Source organism: Poeciliopsis prolifica, unplaced genomic scaffold, assembly GCF_027474105.1.
Source record: "Poeciliopsis prolifica strain line A6 unplaced genomic scaffold, Auburn_PproV2 SCAFFOLD043, whole genome shotgun sequence".
NCBI lineage: Eukaryota > Metazoa > Chordata > Actinopteri > Cyprinodontiformes > Poeciliidae > Poeciliopsis > Poeciliopsis prolifica.
In genome coordinates, this window is record NW_026562418.1 from 1,719,821 (window position 1) to 1,741,742 (window position 21,922).

General features: G+C 44.7%; 1 protein-coding gene across 4 annotated transcripts; it reads right to left on the reverse strand.

The window, feature by feature from the left end:
* Positions 1-1,719: 1,719 nt before the first annotated feature.
* sox4a (SRY-box transcription factor 4a) lies at positions 1,720-12,631 on the reverse strand. Of its 4 annotated transcripts, XM_055055867.1 has the most exons (5): positions 12,602-12,631; positions 11,981-12,356; positions 8,921-10,945; positions 6,603-6,690; positions 1,720-6,513 (listed from the first exon to the last, which is right to left on the reverse strand). In XM_055055867.1, the coding sequence occupies exon 5, from the start codon at positions 5,990-5,992 to the stop codon at positions 4,889-4,891; it is 1,104 nt and encodes a 367-aa protein (XP_054911842.1). In that variant the 5' UTR covers positions 5,993-6,513; positions 6,603-6,690; positions 8,921-10,945; positions 11,981-12,356; positions 12,602-12,631; the 3' UTR covers positions 1,720-4,888. The 4 variants fall into 4 exon arrangements, with proteins under 4 accessions (XP_054911842.1, XP_054911844.1, XP_054911841.1 ...); XM_055055869.1 differs by lacking the exon at positions 12,602-12,631 and having other exon boundaries at positions 8,921-9,161; positions 11,981-12,478; XM_055055866.1 differs by lacking the exon at positions 12,602-12,631 and having other exon boundaries at positions 11,981-12,478.
* Between the last annotated feature and the right edge of the window lie 9,291 nt (positions 12,632-21,922).

Sequence of the window (21,922 nt, forward strand, 5' to 3'; positions counted from 1 at the left end):
AATAATTACCAGCGTCTCCCGTGGAATAGGGCGTAAATTGATACACACTAAATACTGTACCTCAGGGGTCCCTCTCTGTGTCTTTCTCGTCAGACGCACGAGACAAATGAACGCATCCAGCAGGAATTAATTGGATTTGGGAGCAGTCTCCTGCACAATCCACCAGGACGGGCAAACATCCTCCCCTCTTTACCCTCGTCTGCCTCCCTTCCCTTCAGAACACACACACACACACACACACACACACACACGCGCGCGCGCGCGCGCGCGCGCGCACACCTCCTCCTCCTTTATTCCAGTCATGCCTTGCAGAAATGTCTACCACCCCCCTCCCACTCATCAACCCATCCACCCCGCCCTGATGGATCAGTCTGTGTCCCTTTAACACACTCACACACACGTTTTACAAAGTGTGTGTGCAGCGCACATGCAAGTGTACACACACGCGCATACACATGAGTGCCATGCTGTTCCCCAGTGGATTGCAACCTCTCTCTCTCTCTCTCTCTCTCTCTCTCTCTCTCTCTCTCTCTCTCTCTCGCGGATACATCGTTTCCATGGCAGCCACGTTTTCTGCACGTGCGGAATCAGACGAGAGGAGCAGATGGAGGAAAGAGGCCACTCCTATCGATTCACTGGCTGGCTATTGATTGGCAGTCTGCTGCTGCTGCTGCTGCTGCGGCGGCGGCTCGATTACTAACCGCGACGCACTCCCATGCATTCATATCGCACGCGCGCTTGGCAGAACGTAAACAAATGACGTCCAACGCGCACGAGTTTAAAAAGAAAGGAGGGCAAAACGTATGTTTTCTTTCAATGAGCATCTTTTAGCTTTTATAAAACTTTACTGGAGGTGTTTCTGTCAGTGGGTGAACAACATTAATAATGTGAAAAACAGCAAACAGCAAGATAAATATCTAGATAACGTGCTAGGTCGACAGCTAGCCGGTTGGATAGCTCACTAGTTACTAGCTACTTAGCTAGATATATAGATATTCATTTGAAAAATTACATTGACTGCAGGCCCACAACACCTCCACCTTACTTACCAGTGCATAAAAGCTGTTTTTATTTTAATTTGTTCTCCGTTTCATAACCTTGAATGTTGTCACAAGACTAAATATTAATCTCATCTGTCCAAAGCTCACACTTCCAGACAAATGTCCTGGTAGTCGAACAGAAAAAAAAGGTTTATTTCTTTACTTTTAAACATTTTGGTGACTGTTGTGGAATGGTTGTTTTGGAGACCTGGGGATCCCAAAATGCTACTCTTTGAACAAATGGTGTCCTTAAAACGTGTTTTGCAATGAAGAGAAAACCTTTTCTGTTAGCTCTATTTAGAAATATATACATATATATTTTTTACCAAAAGAGACTAAGATAGATAAAAAGTTAAAAAAAAACAGTCTACTTACTGATCTTTTCATGCTAAGCTCAATCCACGACAGTCCTAACATTATAATAAGCTAATAATGTGATCTGATGTACAGCTTTAGTTTAAAACTCGCATGTTTGTTTGGGGGGGTCTGGGCCATAAAATTAGACATAAATAAGCTATGAATAACTTAGCACTCAAAATAAACTGAGTGTTCATGCTGTCCCCCAAGGATAACCACCCTGGGTGGAGGGCCATACTGCCCATATCAAAAACGGCACCTTTTTTCTTTTTTTCAATTTTCAAACACTCAATAAAGAAAACAACTTGAGGAAGCATTGCACTTTCAGTTCCAGCTGATTTTATTTCCTTCTCGGAAGAAAAAAAAATTAAAAAAGACAATCTGTACAGAGGTCTGAGAGGCAGTGATTGACCCAAATGTTGGCTGGTTTTTGAGCAAAAGACATCAAACGATCTTGGCTGAAGTGGACAAAACATGATCAAACACAACATATTGCACAAATGGGAAAGAAAAATTAAAAAAAAAGGACAATAGATTTTTTTTTTCCTTTTTTTTTTTTTAAAAGGAAACTCCTGGACCACAATCATCTTCCACCAAGATGGCCGTCCTAGTGCCTGTCATTGATCATCATACATAAAAACACACAATCTTTGCTTATAGTACAGTCAGTTTACATAAATATCTTCATGTTATTCTTTTAAAAATCTTAAACACAACAGCTATAGCTACATATACCTGAATCTGAAATACAAATGCTATTTGCCATGCCATAATATTAAAAAAAACAAACAAACAAAAAATTCAACAAATAGCCTGCTATACGTAGCCAACAGGTACAGAAAAAGGTTAAATACTATTTTTTATGCAATTTGCGCAATGACAGATGAAGCACTTCAAAAACATTTCCTCCTCCCTCCAAAGTCTAGGCAAAAGTGGAATGAGTCCAGTGGTTCAAATAAAACTTATCTCCAAATATATATAAAAAAACCAAACCAAGCACACAGAGGTATTAGCTCTATCCAAACAGTGACTCTTTATCTGGGATCTTTCACTTTGAGTGTGTTTTGCTTGCGCGTGGACTGGAAAACACAGTCAGGAGGAGCCTCGGCGGCGCTTTGTTTACTCGGCTGGTGAAGCTGGAGTCACTGTGCCATTTAAGAAGCATGTGGGTAAATACTGTAAACACTGTGTGAGGTCAGATTGTGCCCCCTCTGCACGTCCAAACCACCAATGTAGATGCGAACGACAATGCTGCAGGGCTGCCCCCTTTTATAGATTTTGTACAAAAATACAAGTAGAAAATCATGACACACTCAAAATCTCTTTGAAAGTGAGAGGAGTCGGACACTGTTTTTGTGTGTGTGTGTGTGTGGTTTTTTTTGTTAAATAAGATACACTTCTTAGCCCTTCCGCCGCTGGATATACAGACAGGTGTGTGTGTGTGCGCACAAACACAAACGAGACCTGTACGAGAACAATACTTCTATGTATAAAAAAGTTTGGCCAGTATAAATACATCAATATATATAGTAGTAATATATGTACGGAGCCGGCCTAAGGCATAGCGGTATGTGGGTTGCTTGGTGCCCCCTGCTGGCCGGGGGTCTCTCCCTCACCCCCCCCAAAAAATGCCACTATGTTATGAAATTTTAAAGGATAGCTTAAAAAAATGTGCTTGTTGTAAAGGCAATACAAACATGACATCGATTTATGGTTTGTAAAATATTGTATGAACCGCGTGGAAATTTTTGGGACTTCTTTTTACTCTTTGCCCAGCTCTTATAAACACAAAATGTGACATTTCATATTAAAACTAAATTGCTGAATGAGTTATCTACAACAGCTAATACCCAGTGTTTATTAAAAAAAAAGAAAAAAAAAACAGATCTGTGTCTTTAAGACTCTTTGTTAAAACCAATTTGAGAACAAATACTGAGGAAAAAAGCATCAAGCATATACAATATGAAATAGACCTGCTGTTGTAGTTGGTGGGCACGTGACCTCAACAGGAAGTGGGCCCCCTATTAAATTCTGCTCGGGGCCCAATATAACCTTGGACCGGCTCTGTACATATTTGGAAAGAATATCTGACACAAGAACTACAAAGTTGAAGCACTAGGCAGAGAGAAAGCGCAGAACATTGGTCCTGAATTGTGCACTGAGTGTTTTTTTTTTGTTTTTTTTTAAGTTTCTGAAGTTTAAAGTCAGTCTTTGTTTTAAATCCTGCCGTTGAGAGAGAAGCTGGTGATAGTGAATTGTGTCCTATGCGCACACAAAATGCGTAGTTACGCAGCAAAGACAAACATTTTTTTTTGTTTTGTTTTACGCGTTAAATAAGAAAATTCCTCCTCTTCTTGGAGAGCATGCGTGTTCATACTCCAAATGTTGAGTTTTGAGGAGAAGAAAAATGTCCTGAACTTGATGGTCAGTGTGGATTGGCTGTCTCTTAGAAAACACAACCGAACTCGAGAGCTCTCCAAGTGTTCCAAAAACAGAAAAAGAAAACGAAAGGGAAAAAAAAAAAAAAAAAAAAAGTCTTATCATGACTCAAAAAGTTCAGTCTCAGTCCTCATCCTGCGTGGAATGAGTTTAACATCTGCAGCTCCTCTGCTTACATTCACTCCTCCTCAATAGGGAGGGCCAAAAGTGCCACAATCCAATAAATAAATACATTTTCTAAATAAACATTATATACATGATGATTTTAAGAATGCCGCGATAAATACGTGAAATAAATAACATAAATATCTTTAAAGATGAATGTGACAACAAATCATTAAATGCACCAATAATTAAAAGCTCTCGATAATTAAAACTTAAATACATAGTTGTCAAATGTTACATGTTTAGGTCACTGTAATAATTTAAACTGTGACTATAACTTGCCAGCTGAAATCGGATTGTTTACCTTGCACAACGCCTCAACTGCCGTCCAATCATTTTGCCTAAAGCAGTGTTAGCCCCGCCTACTGACTGTTGGGTGAGGCTGGCACATAAAGGTAAATTCTTCATCTACTTCAGCACAGGGTTGTGAAATGATTACAAATACCTGTACTATATGTGGTTTTAGAAAGCAGATACATTTTACCACATTTAAATGATTTTACTGAAGCAATTTAATATATCACAGATGCACTCACTTACTTATTTCATGTATCTGTTGTTATTGTTAAAAATGATCACGTATATAGATTTTTATTTACCAACCTACTTATGTATTGAATTGTGGCACGTTTGACATTCCATACCTCCGCCTCTCCAAATGCAAACTAAGCATTTCCTCCAGTCAAGCGCCACTGAGCGCTGTCCAAGTCTGAGCGGCGCGCACCTGGGCTTCACCGCGCACGCAGGTCGCCTCTTTTTCTTTCCTTTATTCACTCTTATTTATTCAAAAAGTGAAAAAATGGCGGAAATCGTCTTATCTAGACGCACAGGCTTGTCTTGTAGAGGGACAGAAGAGTTCATACGTGGGAGGGAAGAGGGGGGCTGATTCAGTAGGTGAACACCAGGTTGGAGATGGTGGACTCCAGCCACTCTCCCGAGATCATCTCGGTGACCTCCGGAGTGCAGTAGTCGGAGAAGTCGAAGTGGGATCCCGCCCCGCACTCCCCGAAGCCCCAGTCTAAGTCCCGGTCCAGCTCCGCGTCGGAGAAGCCCATCCCGCCCAGAGAGGTGCTCTCGAAGCCGGGGCTCGGGTTCAGGTCGAGCCGCTCGTCTTCGAACTCCTCGTCCGACGACGCGGAGGATATGGAGGAGGACGAGTGCGAGGCGGACGGCGTCGGGGAGGAGGCGCGTGCGTACCTGAGGCGCGCGGTGGAGCCGGGGCTGTGCTCCTCGTACAGGCTGAGCGGGTCGCTGGACTCCGCCGAGCTGCTCAGGGTGGGACTGGCCGGGACGCCCACGGAGGGAGGCCCGCTCTCCATGCTGCCCGTCCCGCCGAACACGTGGGCACGCCTCGCCTCTCCCGAACCTGAGCGCTTCTCCGGGATCTGCCTGGCCCCGGACGCCGACCTGGATTTAAACACCGCGGAGGCGTATTCTTGCGCCGCCGCGCTCTTGCCGCTGCTCCCCTGTTTCAGCGTCCTACTGGCGGATTTGGACGCCGGGCTCCTCTTGCTGCCGGTGGCGGCTTTGGCGCCGCGCTCCCCGCTCTTCTCCCCGCGCTCCGCCTGCTTGCCCGCCGCGGTCCCGGACTTGACCTTCTTCCTGGGTCTGTACTTATAGTCCGGGTAGTCGGCCATGTGCTTGAGCCGCAGCCTCTCCGCCTCGCGGATGAACGGGATCTTGTCCGTGTCCTTCAGCAGCTTCCAGCGCTTCCCCAGCCGCTTGGAGATCTCGGCGTTGTGCATGTCCGGAGACTGCTCCATGATCTTCCTCCTCTCGATCTGGGACCACACCATGAACGCGTTCATGGGTCTCTTGATGTGGCCGGTCGGGGTTTTGCACCACGCCAGGTCGCTGCGCTCCCGGGAGGAAGGGGAGCCCTCCGGGACCGGAGAGGCGTCCATCTCCAGGTCCATGTCTCCCGTGTCCGTGGAGTCCCCGCCGGGGGAGTGAGCGTGGGTGCTCTCTGCGTGGCTCATGTGCTGCACCATCTCCTCCTCCAAACAGTCGGGAAGCGCTCAAGTCAGTGACGAAGTTTATGCGCGTAGAAGAGACAGAGGAGGGGAACAAATATATTTAAAAAATCTCCTCAGCTATGAGTTGGAAGCAAATCTTAAGAAATAAAAGTTGATCCAAGTTTCTCCTGTCTTTCTTTTTGCGTTCACTCGGAGTGTCCGAACTTTTGCCGGCGCGGCCCCCGGATCGGCTCTCAACTGCCGGTGCGGCTGAAGATTCTCCCTGCGAGGCTCAACAGGCGCCGCTGCGAGTCTCCTCTGTGAGCCCGGCTGTCTACAGCGCAGCTTGTCTGTGCGGTTGAGGAACCATGTGGCTGAATGGAGCAGCTGCGCTTTCTCATAGTCTCCCTGTTTCCCGTGCGCTCTGAGATATTACTGTAAACACAACAACGCCGGACCGCGTCCATTTATACCCTCCCATCGAGGCGCAGGAGCCAATCGGCGCCTGTCTCCATCCTGGTTTTTCACTCAAACCGCTCCCACTCGACGCCCATTGGCTGAATAATAATAATAATAATAATAAAATAAAAAAAGAGCACCCAGCTAATAATAATAATGATGTGCAATGAGGATCCGTGTGTCTGACCTCATTCCTGTCAGACTCCACTGGAAGAAAAGAACCAAGTCAGACTGCGAGCGTCTCCATCTGCAGGTTTCTGTTCTCCAAAGGAACACTTTAGAGAAAAGAGACACACACAAGCTGTTAGAACTGAAGAGATGCATGTTAGAGAAATAAATGTGATTTCCTCGAGAAACTTTATGAAAGTGCACTGATTGAGCAGCGGCAGGTGTGTTCAAACAGATGATGGCCGAGCGGTTGCGCTGGCCTTTTGGTCTGACTCCAGCAAGAGCTTATTGAGGCGGCGGCTCAGGGTGGTGAAGCTTGAAGGGGCGACGGGAAAAAGTTTGAAAATGTGTGTGTTTTGATGAGTGGAGGAACCTGAAATGTATAAGCTCGCTCTGGATTTTATGCAGGTCAGATGTAAGGACGTAATTTTAGTGTATTTCTAAAACATCAAGGTCTCCAGGGCCCAATAAAGCAACTTCTCTTCCGCCTTTGCTGTACCATCCCAAGGAATAGCAGTGGCTACTCATTAGCCACCAATAAGAAACTGCCCTCTACTTTTCACAGCAATTTTACTGAAATAAACTAACTATTATACGTCACACTAACACATATTGGACATATGGAACGTCAACGCAAAGCAATCAACACGCATTTCAAATTTTTCCGTCCAGGATCATCTTCCCCATTTGCGTTGGAAACCTACAAGCTCCTACTGATCCGTATCTGATACGCCTGATTAACACAGAGCCGCCGCTTTCAACGGGAGGAAGGAACTCTATGGAAGAAAAACCCCTTTCATAATTTGTCATTTGTGTTAACAGAGTCAAGTTTTACTGGTAGCTTAATCATTTCTGCTGCTTTTGTCTGAGCCGTATCGTCACTACGACTGTTTGCAAGCTAAAAGTCATGTTAGCGAACTCGACTGTAAGCTAGCAGTCACTGAGTTGACCTCCATGTTGAAGACGGGCAAAAAAACAAAACACATTTTTTTCTTATTAAGGTATAAAACAGTCCTGAAATAATAATAAACCTTTAAAAATCCATTCTAACCAGGTGGCACATTGCATGTGAAACCTTTTCCCTGGCAACGACAGCTCAGATCTCAACAACTCCCTTGGGGCGCTGGCTTGACATTAGCATTAGCGCCGTTGCTAAACCAGGCGAACCTGGGTTCACAATCACACTCTTGTCCAACCTAATTTAACCCCCGTGACCTCCTTACAGCTCACAACAAAATACACAACAATAGGCGACTTTTTTAAATAATAAAAAAAATGTTTTGGCAGGATCAACTACCAAAATAATCACTTTTAACCTTTTTTAGACAGACGCGTTTGATTAAAATGAAAGAATTGTTATTCTCAATACGTCTATGCACCAATACCCCTGTTATATATAGATCTATATATTCTAACGTCCTCCTCCTGTCCAGTTCACAGGGTTATACTTGGAACCACATTAGGTTCATGTGGATGAAGGCCAGCTAAAATTAGATTGTGTGTCATGCGTGGCGGCTGAGAAAATGCTGAGAAAACACAAAGGAGGAGGCCACAACATGTTGCGTCAGTCAGGCTTGCCGTGGTGTTTCAGCGCGGGGTGAGCCCACCCGAAGGCCAGCCGCGCGTAGTGACGTCACAGACGGCAGCTTAGGCGGGGGTTTAGAGGGACGGCGTGGCTGTGGGTTGCTTTTATTTAATCTCTACGTGTCGGTACTTTGTGGTGAACCAGAAATGTGGGAAGTAAGTGTCGCATTTCATCTTAAATCTTAAAAACAGCAACCGTCAGTCTTGCTGCAGCTTCCAGCCCATCTCTCTATGTTGACATGCCAGTGTCATGTGAGATCATATTACAGCCTGAGTCGCTAGATGTCAGGCTAGAGCCAAATGGAGCAGGCATTAACTGTGTGCGGTGTGTGTGTGTGTGGGGGGGGGAAGGGAGGGGATACGTGATTGTGTGTTAACTTCTCCGTCTTGTGATCGACTGCTTCTCTGCAAGTCTTGCTCTGATTCTGCAACATCACTGACATCCAGAGTTTCTGAGGTTTACGACACCCGCCTGGTAGTTGGTGAAAACAACAATGAATGCGCAAAAAAAAAACCCACAAACACACACAATAAACTCTTAACAAATGCTCAATCGACCCTGTGATCGCATAAATCAAACGCAGTATTAATAATGAACTTCTACCCCCTGCTATATATCTGTGGCTCGCCCCAATTACAAGCATGCACCTGCTCCTGGATTAGCTTGTTATCTCTATTAGTCTTCTTCAGACAGGCGCGCGCACGGCGGCATGCTTGCGCCAGGGTTTGTTTAAACAGGTGTACTGGGTGTACCTGTGATCTTATCTGATGTGTGAGAAGCAGCTGTCAGGTAGCTTTCCGCCGGCAGATGCACTGCTGGTGCTGCTGCGGAGCCCCGGCTCCCTGGGGCCCTCGTCGGACCGGTCCCACTGCTCCGCCGGAGCCAGGCGTTTCCCTCAAACTACGCCTGCCTCCTCCTTTGTCTCGGCTCTGTTGATTCTGAAGGGACGGTGTCAGTGCCAGGGAGGCCGGTGGGGGCGCTTCCATTTTCAAACTGCATTTGTGGCAAATTTGAAAATTGGTACATCAAGGGCAGAATTGCCAATTTTCTTTCAGTGACGGCCTGTCAAAAACTTATAAGAAGTTTACTATGTTACACCCTTGGTGTCTGCATTGATAATAAATCCAGATTATTAGTCCAAGGCAGCCATGGACCGAGTGAACGTTCAATCTCAAAACGTGACAGTTTCTTCAAATTGAATTTAAATGAACCTTCATTTGACAAAAAAAAAAACAACAACCTGACAACCTACATGGTAAATAGAGGCTGGAGGCATTGCGTCACCAAGTATCTTCCTGACTGAAACAAGTTCTAAGTGCGAAACATTTAAATGGTCCCGCACAGAGTAGAGCTCCAACAGACGCCAGACACCCATCAGGTATTTACTCTGACAGGAAATGCTTCGCAAGTTCAGTTTTTTGGTAAATGTTTCACACAGGAAGGTACTTTGTGAAGCACCACCTCCAACACGAATTTCTAGTGTAAATATTAGCCATCGGTTTAAATGACCCAATTCGACTGTGATGACAGTGGCAGAAAGTTTGCTCAATCTGCTGTTATTTTTAAACAGCTGTGCGTCACTTTGGTCGTGGCACTTCCTGGTCCAGCTGTTGGCTTCAGGCTTCAGAACCAACTAATCTGGATTTATTTAAACAAATGACTGCTTGTTGTTCATTACATTCCTTGGAACTTTTCCTCCAAACATTGTTAACTCTACTCTACAGTTTCTATACATGTGAAAAGAAGGGAATCATTTGCTGGTTTAAGATGTTTAATATGCATTTTTTTTAAATAAAACAAATATGAATGCCTAATATGTGATTGACCCTCAAGAAACCTGAGTGTTTAATGAGAAAGCAGCATGTGCCTCTTCACGGGGGGAGAGGGGTCGTAGTTTATTATAAGTCGGGCCTTCACGACCGTGCTGGGAGCAGAGAGAAAAAACCCCCAGGAACGGGCGAGGGAGTCATCCCAGCGTGTCGTAAAACGCGAGTTATGAGATTAGGAGCCCCGAGAGCGAGGAGGTGGGGGGGGAAAGGGGAGTCTGTGTGTCAGGGAACGGAGGTTCTCGTTACCATGAACTCGCCCTTCTTCAACCGCCTCAAGAGTGACGCGCCGCTCTGACCCGGCCGCTCGTCATCCCGAGAGGTTGCGCACAACGAGGCCCTTTGTGCCTCTCGTGTGCGCCGGGCCTTAACTGACTTGGATCTTTTCCAAGGGTTTGAAAACCAAAGGGAAGTTCCCTGCACCCTGCAGTTAAACAGAAAAACTGACGACTAAGCAGTGATTTGCATACACACACACACACACACAGACATACGCGTGCACGCTCACTTTTATCGCCGTGCCTGTGACTCATCCACAGGCAGTCTGTCCCCTCTGTGTTTTGTGTGAATGTGGCAGACAGTACAGGTGGCCGTCTCACCATGTCACCCACCTACTGCTGTCCCAGCCCTTACACAACAGCGCCAGTAATTGGAGCTATTTTTAAGTTTCAAACGAGACATACTTCCCCATGCTACTCTTATCACAAAAAAAGGGGATGAAGATATTAGGGAACTGACTTTCTTCCTTCTTTTGCAACTTTTTCAAATAAAAGTAACCCTATACTTCAATATGATCTGCTATTCCACATATGTCTTCAGTTTAATCCCGTTGAGGGAACTTTTTAAACTTTTGTTTTGCCATTTCTTTCACTCCAAAGAGTTTGGACACAGTTTTCATCTTTCTTCAGTCCTTTTCTTCCTCTTTCTAGGACTCGGTCCTTTCTTCTCCTCCTAAAATAAAAGAGAAACGTTACAATGAGACACAGAGAAACAACTCAAATCAACACATCTAAGGGGAACTAAAAAACGACGGGCAGCGAGTGACAAAAGAACGGGGACAAACGATGAACCGCAAACAAGTTTCATCGAGGAAGTTCTCACTCGTATTCCGCAAGAACTGGAAACAGGAATCGGGGACCACAGCGTCTCGTGGAGTCCGATACGGGGCAAGAGGATGAGGCGTGGTCGGGCCGGCGACGCCACGCCCCAGGAATTCCTCTCCCCCCCAAAAAGAAAAAAAAAGATAGAGTTGCAACAGATTCTGACGCAGCAGGTCACACGGTTGCCATGTCACGGCGAAGCACACGAACGCCTAAAAACACACACTGAAAGTTGCGGGGCTGTTACACACCGTCACTGAAGTACAGGAGTACCACCGCAGGACCCGGAGATGCTGCAGAGACAAATCGAGAGCACAGACAGACACACGAAAACTCCCTCACAACACACACACTCCAGTCAGACAGCCTCGCAGCAGCTGCACTCTGAAACATTGTTCAGTGTTTTCTTTCTTTGACGGGCATTGTCTAAAAAGCCAGAGAAGGGAGACGACGGAGAAGGGATTGGAAACGCGGAAGTCTTTACGATCTACGGAGGACGCCGGAGGAGACTTTGGACGGTTCAGCCTTTTTTGGGGGGCACGGGACATCTGCCGGACAGGGACACCGTATGGAGAGACACGGTGAAGGAAGTGTACCGCAGGAGACGAAAGACTGAACGCCGCACTTCTCTTCGTCCTGGAGTTTGGATTTTGGTCGCCGGGTTTTGTCTTTCCTTGCAAAAAAAAAAAAAAAAAAAAAAAAAAAACGGCGACGGCTGCAGATGCAACCGTACAGGATCTGGGGAAGAAACATAATGGCTTCGTGATGATTAGGTTAGATTCTGAATGTGGATGGGATGGAAGGCGGTATGAGAGCAGTGCATTGAAGGTGTGTGTGTGTGTGTTGGAAGAAGAGGGGGTACGATGGCGTCACATGAACGTTTTACCAGAAAACCTCTCGTAGCGACGACTTTAATGCCCATCTCCTCTTAACCTGCTCAGTCTTTACCGCCACTCTGCCTCTCCATCCTCATTCATTTGCATCTGCAGCACACATGCAAATAACATACACTGGCTAAGCTTCTCAAAAGTAAACACACAACCCTCCCCTGACACCCCCTTCGCCCTTGTGGATGGCACATCCTTTCCTGCAGGGCACGTCGGGTCAGTCGGCGCCGGTTCTTGTCCTCCGGTAGCCTGGAGAAAGTCGTCCGCAGCCAGGGCGCAAAGGCGGAGATGGCTCTGACGCTCTCTGCAGCTCCAGACAAGCTCCAGACGCACTGACCTACATCCGCCTCAGTCAGACGGAGAGACAGAGAGAGACTGAGAAAGGAGGAGAGAGATGAGGTGGTGGGGTGGGGAGGGAGGCAGGAGCGGATGGGTGGGAATGATGAGGAGATGGTTGAGCAGGCAAACTGGTTGGGAGGCTTGGTTGCACATTTATCGAAACGACAAAAAAAAAAAAAAAAAAAAAAAAAACGAAGGCAGTATCTGAGGAGGAGGAGGATTAAGTAGAATTTTTTTTTATAACCGACCCTCTTTTTCATTTGATCGCATTTCGTCCTCACCTTTTTTTTTTCTTCTGCTAATCTGTATCCTCGCCTCACTTCTACCCTCTGCTCCTGGCTCATCCTGCCTTCGTCTGTCAGTTCGGTTTGATTTCCATCACGCGCCATCCGAAACGTCTCTCACTGTGGGAGGATTAGTTCGTCTCTGGCTGCCTGCTTATCAGTCTGCTCTGGCTTTCGGCTATGGGGGCTTGGGGGGGGAATGAGACGAGGCGGAGGAGTAGCAGGAGAGGGAGGAGAGAAGGTGTGTGTTTGTGGAGGAAAGCTTTCGGCGTGTCTCGCAGCGTGGTTGTGTCGGCGGACGCGCTGTGCTGCAGCCTTCTACCACAGTTTAGGTTCCCTACCAAAGCATAGGCTTTGCTGCTTGCGATGTCCTTGATTGCATTGACCGACTGCTTCCCTCGTGCTCCCCAAAGCCTGCGCCGGATCATTTCTCCCAAGTGCCTGAATTGACACTAAACACGGATCAATACTAATAGAGAAACAAATACATCAGGCTAATGTTCCCGTGGCTCCTCGGAGACCTTGTGTACTATCGGAACACTGTCTCTAAAGAAACATGACGTGTTCGTGCTGAGGTGAACATGTATTGCTTCTGTGAGGGTTGGAGAACAAAGACACTTCATCACAAGCTACAATAAAGCCCAGCAGGGTCTGTCTGTCTTTTTAATGCCACTGAGTCAATAAGACGCTGTCTGAAGACGTCCTGGGCGTTTAGAGCTCTGGTCTGGGTTGTGTTCTGAAACTTTCTGTTCTTTACAGCAGGTTTCCAGTTCATTTGCTATAAAGACTAAGTCCGCTCATGCATAGTAAGACGAAGATTTCATACATCTTCAGACAGATTTAATCTGTCAGAAATGTATGAAATTTAATTTAAATTTGTTTGCTTGATTACGCTGGATTGATCTGATTATGCACTTACCACTTTATGAGGTTCACCTTGTTATTCTGGTTCTGTCTCCCTGGAATTGCGTCGCCTTCCTACACAATTCCAGTTGGTTCTCATCCTTGGCCAACAGGAAGTTTTTGCCACTGTCCAAACTTGGTGAGCCTGCATTTTCTCAGTTCCTTGTCCTCAGTGGACAGGATTGTGACCTGGTTGGGTCTCCTGTTGGTTTAGTCCATCTCCTTCAAGGGCAAACGGTTGTAATGATTAGTTATTTGAACTACCATTGTATTCACTGTCTTGTTACTCTTTTTACTTTTCTCTTTTAGCGGCAACAACGATGCCAAAGTCACTTTAATCTCCTTCTGATCCTCAATGTGCACCGGCAAAAATGGACGGCGAGAAAGTACTTCTGGATATGAATCTGAACTTTTTTACCTTGTAAAATGCTTTGCTACGACAGTTGTCGTAAATTGCTTTTACTTGAATAAACTGAAAGAAACTAAACGGCTAATGCCTTTTTTGTTCAGGATTCACCCATATTAATGAAGCATTGCAGACACAGTGGGAAGCTTTTTGAGATACCTTGAGTTTTCTGTGTTTCATTTTGATAATGGTACGAGACTGGAATTGAGTTTCAGATATTTGGACGAAGCTAAGCTAAGTTAAGCTAAGCTAAGCTCTGAAAATCAGCACTCAAATTGTCTAAGATCATGAAACAGGTTTCAAAATATTTTAACACAGAACATCCAGTTTAATAATTCGGACATTTTGTTTCCAAATTCTATAACTTTATTCCATCAATGACTCAATTGATCTGAGCACTTCATGCTCTACATAAATGAAATGTGGAGTTTCATTTTGTGCTGTGAAAAACATGAAGTATGGCATTGAGAGGCGCCGTTGGGAAATTCTCGGATTTGGTTATGTGTTAAAGATTTAAAAAACCCCATCAAAGCTTAAACTGAAAATAAAGCAAGTAAAGACTAATTCCTTCATTCAAAATACGAATGAGCTGTTTTATTGTATTTGTTGAAAGTCAGAAAGCTTTTTATCTACAGCTTGACTAATTTCCATTCGTATTGGCGAAATACCAATGAGTAGAACCAGCGTAAGAGGAAAATGAAAGTAACAGAGCCTCTCATATTGCCTTCAGTGGCTCAAGGCCACACTTTGCCAGCACCTAATTGTTGGTCTTGGAAAAAACAGATGACAGAACAATAAGCACAGGTGCAAAAAAGTGCTAATCATTACTTGAAGATGCCAAGGTTTCAGCACCACGGGATTCTCCACTAAGTGCAAAAGCAACGGCGCAGCAATAAACATCGCCGCATTTTGACTCACATGTTTACATTTTTCTTATAGGTGGAGATTATGAAAATAAACCTAAAATTTGGATCTCAAGTCTAAAGATCAGTTCACGTGCGGAGGATAGCGATACCGGTCTGGACCTCCTTTCTTCCCAGTGCTGTTGGGGAGGAAACTTATCAGGTCCAGATGCAAAGAAAAGTGGGTCACCACACTGAACATGTGCCAGACCCTATACCTCCCCCTTTAAGTGGAGAGACCCGATGCTTATACTAGCCTGTATATTTACACTTGCCAAGTCGGACCACCTCCCACCCCCACCTCACCCCCACACAATCCCAAAATAGCAGAGAGCAGACTCAGAAGGAGCATAAGTTTATTTGCCTCCATCTGGTTTTTATCTTAAATCTGTCCTTACATCCCAGACTGCATGCTTCGCTCTCCTACAGTCAATCTTTCGCTTGTACTGTATCTATAAGGGAAGTTCGCTCTGCTTCTCAAGGCTTTTCTTTCTGTCTTGAGGTCTAATTTGAAATCCTGATGGTTAAACAATTTAAAACTATCAGTCTGTCGCAAATTATAACCATGTGCAGGCGAGGCGGTTCAAGCCTCAGATCTTTTCGATGGGGGAACTTAGAGGCAAACGCAGCCGCGGACTTGAATGGATTTTACTTTGATTTCATGTGATATGAAGTGGATGGGACACGGATGCATGACTTTCAAAATACTTAACAATTAGAAGATGGAAAATTGTGGCTATGCATATGTATTCTGCTGCCTTCCCCGCAGGTTCCCTAGTATAAATACAGCTGCGTTGTGAAGGACTCTGACATTTGTGAAAGAACATTAGTGTATTGGCAGAACCAAGAACACAAAGCAACAGAGAGAAAGTTGGTGAGAAGTTTAAAGCAGGCTTATGTTTGAATCTGTTTGTCTGGTCATTCACTGAAGTAGTTAATTGGACTGGCCTGGCAGTTCTCCTAATCTAACATTTTACACATTTTTGTACTTTCATTTGGGTTTATACTAACCTAGAAACAGCCAAAGCGCTTAAAAAACAAAACAAGTCCAAAGAAAAACTCAACTGTGTTGTGGCACTAAGTTGATGTTATTTGGTGTCTGAAAAACAAACTGTTTAAAAAGACAAGAGTTTTGTTGTTGACTAACCATTCAGAAACCCTTTGCTGCATTCTTGTTCGTTGAGCAGGAGGCTCTACTTCTGCTTTTCAAAGATGCACTGTTGTATAATTGCCCATCTGTTTGTAGTCGTTTTCATGTGCGAATGTAAACATTGGGTTTGGCCAAGAATGACATTATCTAATAATGGTTTTGTGCAAAAAATGTAATGAATGTTTTGTATAGCCCACAGACCGACGCTAACCTGTTCAAGGAAGCACAATAGGTCACCTTTAATCACACGACACAGCCTACAGAACCATGGCAACTCTGGACGAGATGAAAATATCTACATCCAGAGAGTTGAAAGGACGATGGACCAGCCTAAATACAGGGCAAATGTTAGATTTTAGAAAATCCAACCGAAAAGACTTGAAAACAGTGACTCAGAGATGCTCCCAGTTTGACCTAATCAAGATGGAAGAGGCACGCCTAGAAGAACTCGAAGCTGATCTGCACCAAAGGTTGGTGTTCAAAAGTTTTTACACAGTCAAATGTCAAAAATTGTTCCTTCCACTTTAAAACTCTGCAATATCTTGTGTTTATTTCTTAGACTCCAAATAAAATACATTGATGTTTGTAGATGTAATATGGAAAAGGTGGAAAACCTAAAGTGGAAAAATTAAGGAACAGCGCAAGTGCTTCTGGAGAAATGCTAGGATGTCTTTAGTGAAATAACAAGACGTTGTTAACCTCAGTTTCCCAACAGAATTGCTCAAAGCTTGGGGCAAATGACTATTTATAAGCAGATATGTGTTTTAGGCCAGGGTATCTCTCTCAAAGGCCTTGTAGAGTTTTCAAAGTGCTTGTCCAAAGTGACCTCCTTCTAAGAGAGAGCGAAAAAAGAAACAGACAGCATGCAACCCGGTCAAAATCCGTGACACACTTTTTTTTCCCCCTTTCATCTTGTTGCCTTCAGCTTTTTCTTTTTTTTCCCTTGGCTTAACACTTTAAATGTAGTGACAAACAATGCTTCTGAAAGCAGAATTGAAAAAAAACAAAACGCCGATATCTAGACAAATCCAGTCCATGTGAACACTCGGGAGCAGACAAGCGGACCCCAACGGGCCGGCCGCGGCCCCTTCAAATGATTAGAGTGGACAGCGAGTGTCAGGCCATGGGGCAAATCAGCTGCGCTGTGATGCATGAGCCGCCGGCTGTCTGAGGAGGCCCCTGTGTCTGCGCCCAGGTCCTACACATGGGCCAGTGTCTCGCGAGGCCCGAGGTCGATTGCATTGATCAGTGTCCAACGGTTGTCCACAATTCAAGTCAGAAATGTGGCAGCAGCACCCCGAACAGGGGGTACTCTGACTTGGGCCGTTATTTATTTATTGTATTTGCGTGTTTTTTAATGTAATGCGTAGGGCTGGAAAAATGTGTCACGATACAAAATAAGAACAACATGAAACTGCTGTTGTACTTGTTGCGCAACAGGTTGTTGCTAGGAAACAAAAGAGTGAGTGAGTTTGATGCCTCCAAGCTTGCTTAGCTAGCTGTAATAGGTTCAGCCTTTCCTCTGCCTACATCCCCCAAAATGCCGTGTGGTTATTGATTGGAGTCCCATCAGGCGTATTCCCTATTACTATTGATCACGCATCTATTGTGGTAGATATCATTACTGCTGTATTGCCCTAATGACGACACAATGGCAGTTTGCAGAACCTTTGTTCAATTTTCCCAAAACCGAAGAAATGTCACTGTGTCATGACCTTTGGCATGCCCACTCCAAAACATCGACTTTGTTGCTCTAGTGCAACTTTGTAGCTGATTTGCATTTAAGCTTTGGGTTATTGTCCATTTGGAAGACCTGTGGTGCAAAAGCACTGACTTCCTTTCTTTATTGTCTGATCTGATTTGCGAAATCAATCAGTTCCTCCTGCCGCTAAACACTCCCACAGTAAGACGATACCGGCCCATGGTTAAGTTTCTAAGCTCGCCTCTTTACCCTCCACATCTAAGGTGATAAACACTTGCATTTTATCCGAATGAGAAACATAACCTACTTTTTCTGGTGTGTATTGGCCAACATCTCGACTCACTCTCTCATTACTCTTTCACAGTCCACTGTTTTCGAAAGGAAAATGTTTTTTCACACTTAGTGTGTCACTGGATCCAAGAGCTTACAATAGGAATTGTCATAAAAGAGGCTGTGACACATAAAGATGCATCTAAACATCCATCAAACTCTGCACCACAGAGCAAAATCTCTGAATAGACTCTTGAGGTCACTCAAGATTCACAGCTTTAATGCTGACTGCTCACCAATACTCGACACAACAGAGCTGTTTGGGGGAAGGGAGATGATATTCCTTTAATCTGATGTGTCAGATGGTTTGTATCTGTCTATCACTGTCATAAATAAACTTCAAGCAATAAAATCAAGAAAGCACTGTAAGCACTAGTTCATATTGACCCAGTCTGATTGAGGAAAAAGAAATAGTAATAATATGATAATGATCCAAAGTTCTCAGGGGATTCCACAAATAGAAACTTTCCAGAGGGAAGGAGGAGGAGGAGGAGGAAGAGACAGGGTGAGGAGGGTTCAGACAAGAAAAAAGGCTCGTCTGTGTTTGTCACCCACGTAGTGTATGCGCGTGTTCATGTCTTTGCAGTTGTACTTTACACTTGCTGAATGCTTCTGAGCGTCAGACTCTTCTCTGTGCGCTCTTTGTTGCTTATAGCCCAGGCAGTCTTATCTAACTAGGCCTCCTGAGACAACCGGAGACAGAGTGCGGATGGTGTGAAGCTGGAAAGCAGGAGAACTTGTGAGCGTAGCGGAAGAGCTAAAAGTCATACGAACCGCCAAGTTCCTCACGTCTATTTTAATGAGTCATACGGTTTACGTGAGCCTTAAAGTGCTGTTTTACATTTCTTTTTAAAGTTCTGAGCAAGTTTACTGCAACCAAGCACACATGAATTTCCAAATAAGTTATTTGTTCCCTTTTGCGAATTGCTAAAAGCTAGCAGTGTGCTAAAGTGCTCAGCTAACTTTAGCTTGTCTCTAACTTTTCTGATGCAACTCCTTGTTAATTCGACTTGGTGCATAATTTAGTGTGCTTCTGGCCAACCGTTTGGTTCATCAGCTCAGCTCTTTCCCTTGCAGCACTTTTAGCAGATGTTTCCCTTCACCAGCAGCACAAAACAGGGAGCTGCAGCAGCCAGGACACTCTCAACATTAAAAAAAAGTGCTTCAGTTATCACAGTAAGCTCCGATTTATCCGCAGCCTGTAGCAGTTTGAAAGGTCTACTAAAAGAAGATGTGATTGTTACACACAAGTTAGGCAAACAGCTTTCTTTGAGTGCAGCTGACATAAAGTCACAGACAGGACTTTAAAAAAAAAAAGAGTTTAAAAATGGCCAAATCTGTCAAAAATGCAAAATTTTTCCCAAACTAACAGCTAGCTATGTTGCCACCTTGGAAGACTGTTTTGCTACCTCTGTAAAAAGCTTTAAATTAAAAAGAGTTATAAATAATTAAAATTATGAGACTTTAAAAAAAAAAATCAGTTAGAAGCATTTATGTTGTTCAGACCTTTAGAAAACTTATTAAGCATGAAAAAATGGTTTCAGGGTGACAGCTAAAGGGATTACTGTATTGATTTTGAGTAATTAATTATGTCGATTTTAACTTGTTAAAAATTTTAAGGCAATTTATCACATTTTTTCTTTTTTTTTGCACACAAAAGTCCAGAGACGGAACCTTTGTCTCCTGTTTCTGGTACGCCCATAAATCTGCTGCACAAGCAACATCCTCAAACAGCAATGGACGATGAAGTTAGACCTCTTGGACCACAGCGGATTTGCGTCAGAGTATTATTTGACGGGACGATGGAAAACGTTGTGTGATAGTAATAATAAAAGAAGTTAGCCTCTCAGTGAAGCTTTTCTAGCCTAAAATAGCATCCGAATGCTAAACATGTTGCAGCTTGCACAAATGTCCACAGTGCGGATACCAACCCCCATGTTTCTAACCAAGTATCTTTTTTCAAATCAGTTCCATTAATCATCACGGGTCCTTGAAACTCTTTGTTGTTGAGCTTATATGTCTATTTATTCAATAATTTAGCAGCAAAACGGGTTTTTCAATTGAAAGAGTTGCTTATGTGTCGATAAACAGTTTGTGATTAATTATTCTGTGTGTGTGTGTGTGTGTGTGTGTGTGTGTGTGTGTGTGTGTGTGTGTGTGTGTGTGCGTGTGCGTGCGTGTGTGTGTGTGATCGCCATTGCATGTGGACGGCTCCAAATATCTGCACCGCGTTCCCGCCTCCCTGCGCTGAGACAATCATTTATGCTAATGCCACACTACTGTGCCACAGTGTTGCCCCGGCATCACATTACTGGAGCATGATGTTCCCTGCTCCGGGGCCAAAACTCCCTGTCTCCCATTCTCCTCCTGTGTGTGTGTGTGTTTCCTTCAAATCTGTTTGCAAACTGCTGAGCACAAGCCAGGGAGTGGGTTCACACTGGATTAGCTCGGAGTTGGCTAAACACCAGATAGCAGCGATAACGTGTGTGTATGTGTGTGTGTGTGTGTGTGTGTGTGTGTCTGTGTGTGTGCAGTGGAGGAGAAGGAGAGCCCTGGCAGCTGATATCAGCAACAATAAAGGAAAACACTGATAAGGCTTTCTCGGCATCTGCAAACAGCAAATGCTAACGACGGTTAGATGCTAACGAACGGTGAGCGCGTTTGTTGACCTTTTACGATGAAATATTGTTTAGAGTGAAAACAGCGGAGATAACGGAGGACGCGGTTCCTTCAGATGGAAATAGACCAGCTTTCCCATATTCTCTTCCTCCCACCAGCTAAAAGCCAGACCGTGTGGGAGGACACTGTCATCTTCACTTTCCCTCCTCTCTCCTTGTGCTTCTCTACTCCCCAAGCATCAAACTCAGAAAGATCGGGCTCCATCCCTTCATTTCGTGGGAGGAGGAGGTGAATCCGTGAAGGGTTTCGCCGATTGATGTCGACGCGATCAACTCACAGAGGGCTGCATAAAAACGCTCGCCCTCCGTCTTTTCCTTTCTTCCACGGGCCTCCATTGGTGCGGCTTGTTTTACCTGGGAAATGACACGCTAATCCCCCTGACGAGCTCCAACGGGGTGTTAGGAGGTGAGAGGTGTGGGGGCAAGAGGGGTGGACCTCCTGTCTGTCACCTAAAGCAAAGACAAACACAGCTGCCTCACAGGCGAGCCAGGGGAAGAGGAAAAGAGAGAAAAGGGAATGCCAAGAGATCTCCTGTAAAGCCTTTTACCAGGAAGGGAAATGTAGAACAGAACGAAAGAGGATCCCGAACATCCTCACTGACACATGAATCGTGGTACGGGATTTATGGCACTATACTTTTTATAAAAAGACGAACAAACAAACAAAAAAAAAAAAATCCCCAGTAGAGCATCACTAAGGGGATTGGCAGCCTCTACCTACCAATTTGGAAATCTGCTCATGGTATAGAAATGCAGCTGGATGCTCTGTCTGCAGTGAAAGCTGAGAACCGGCGTCCTGAAGAATGTGGCTGGAACAAAACGCCGTTTTCAGAGCTGGAGCTCGCGGTCCAAAAAGTGAACTTAAGGTCAACTTTGTAAGACGATTCTGGTTCGGTCAAACGCCTGCAGTGGGAAAGGTGGTGAAGCCATCTAGCTTACACATGAGCTAATTACTCGGCTCGTAAATCTCTCTGTCACAGTTCTTCTCTGTTTGCTCGTCTTTTTGGTAATTCCTGTCCAGTCTGAAGTGGGACTTTGGTGGAAGTTTAAAAGGAAACTAAGCATTTCTTGAAAAAATGAAAAAAAGAGAATTTCATCTCCAATATGAATTAGTCATATAAGTCTTGACATTTACCTGACAATACAACAGATTGAATGCAGCACAGCTGCATTGTTCTACTCAGAGTCAGAACGTTAGCGTCACTGGCTACAGTGAAAACTGCGCTTTGGAGTGGGTGTGTCCACTG

What these genes read in the sequence shown, in the direction of transcription:
- sox4a (XM_055055867.1), bottom strand. Translation starts at nt 5,992, where the DNA reads ATGGTGCAGCACATGAGCCACGCAGAGAGCACCCACGCTCACTCCCCC.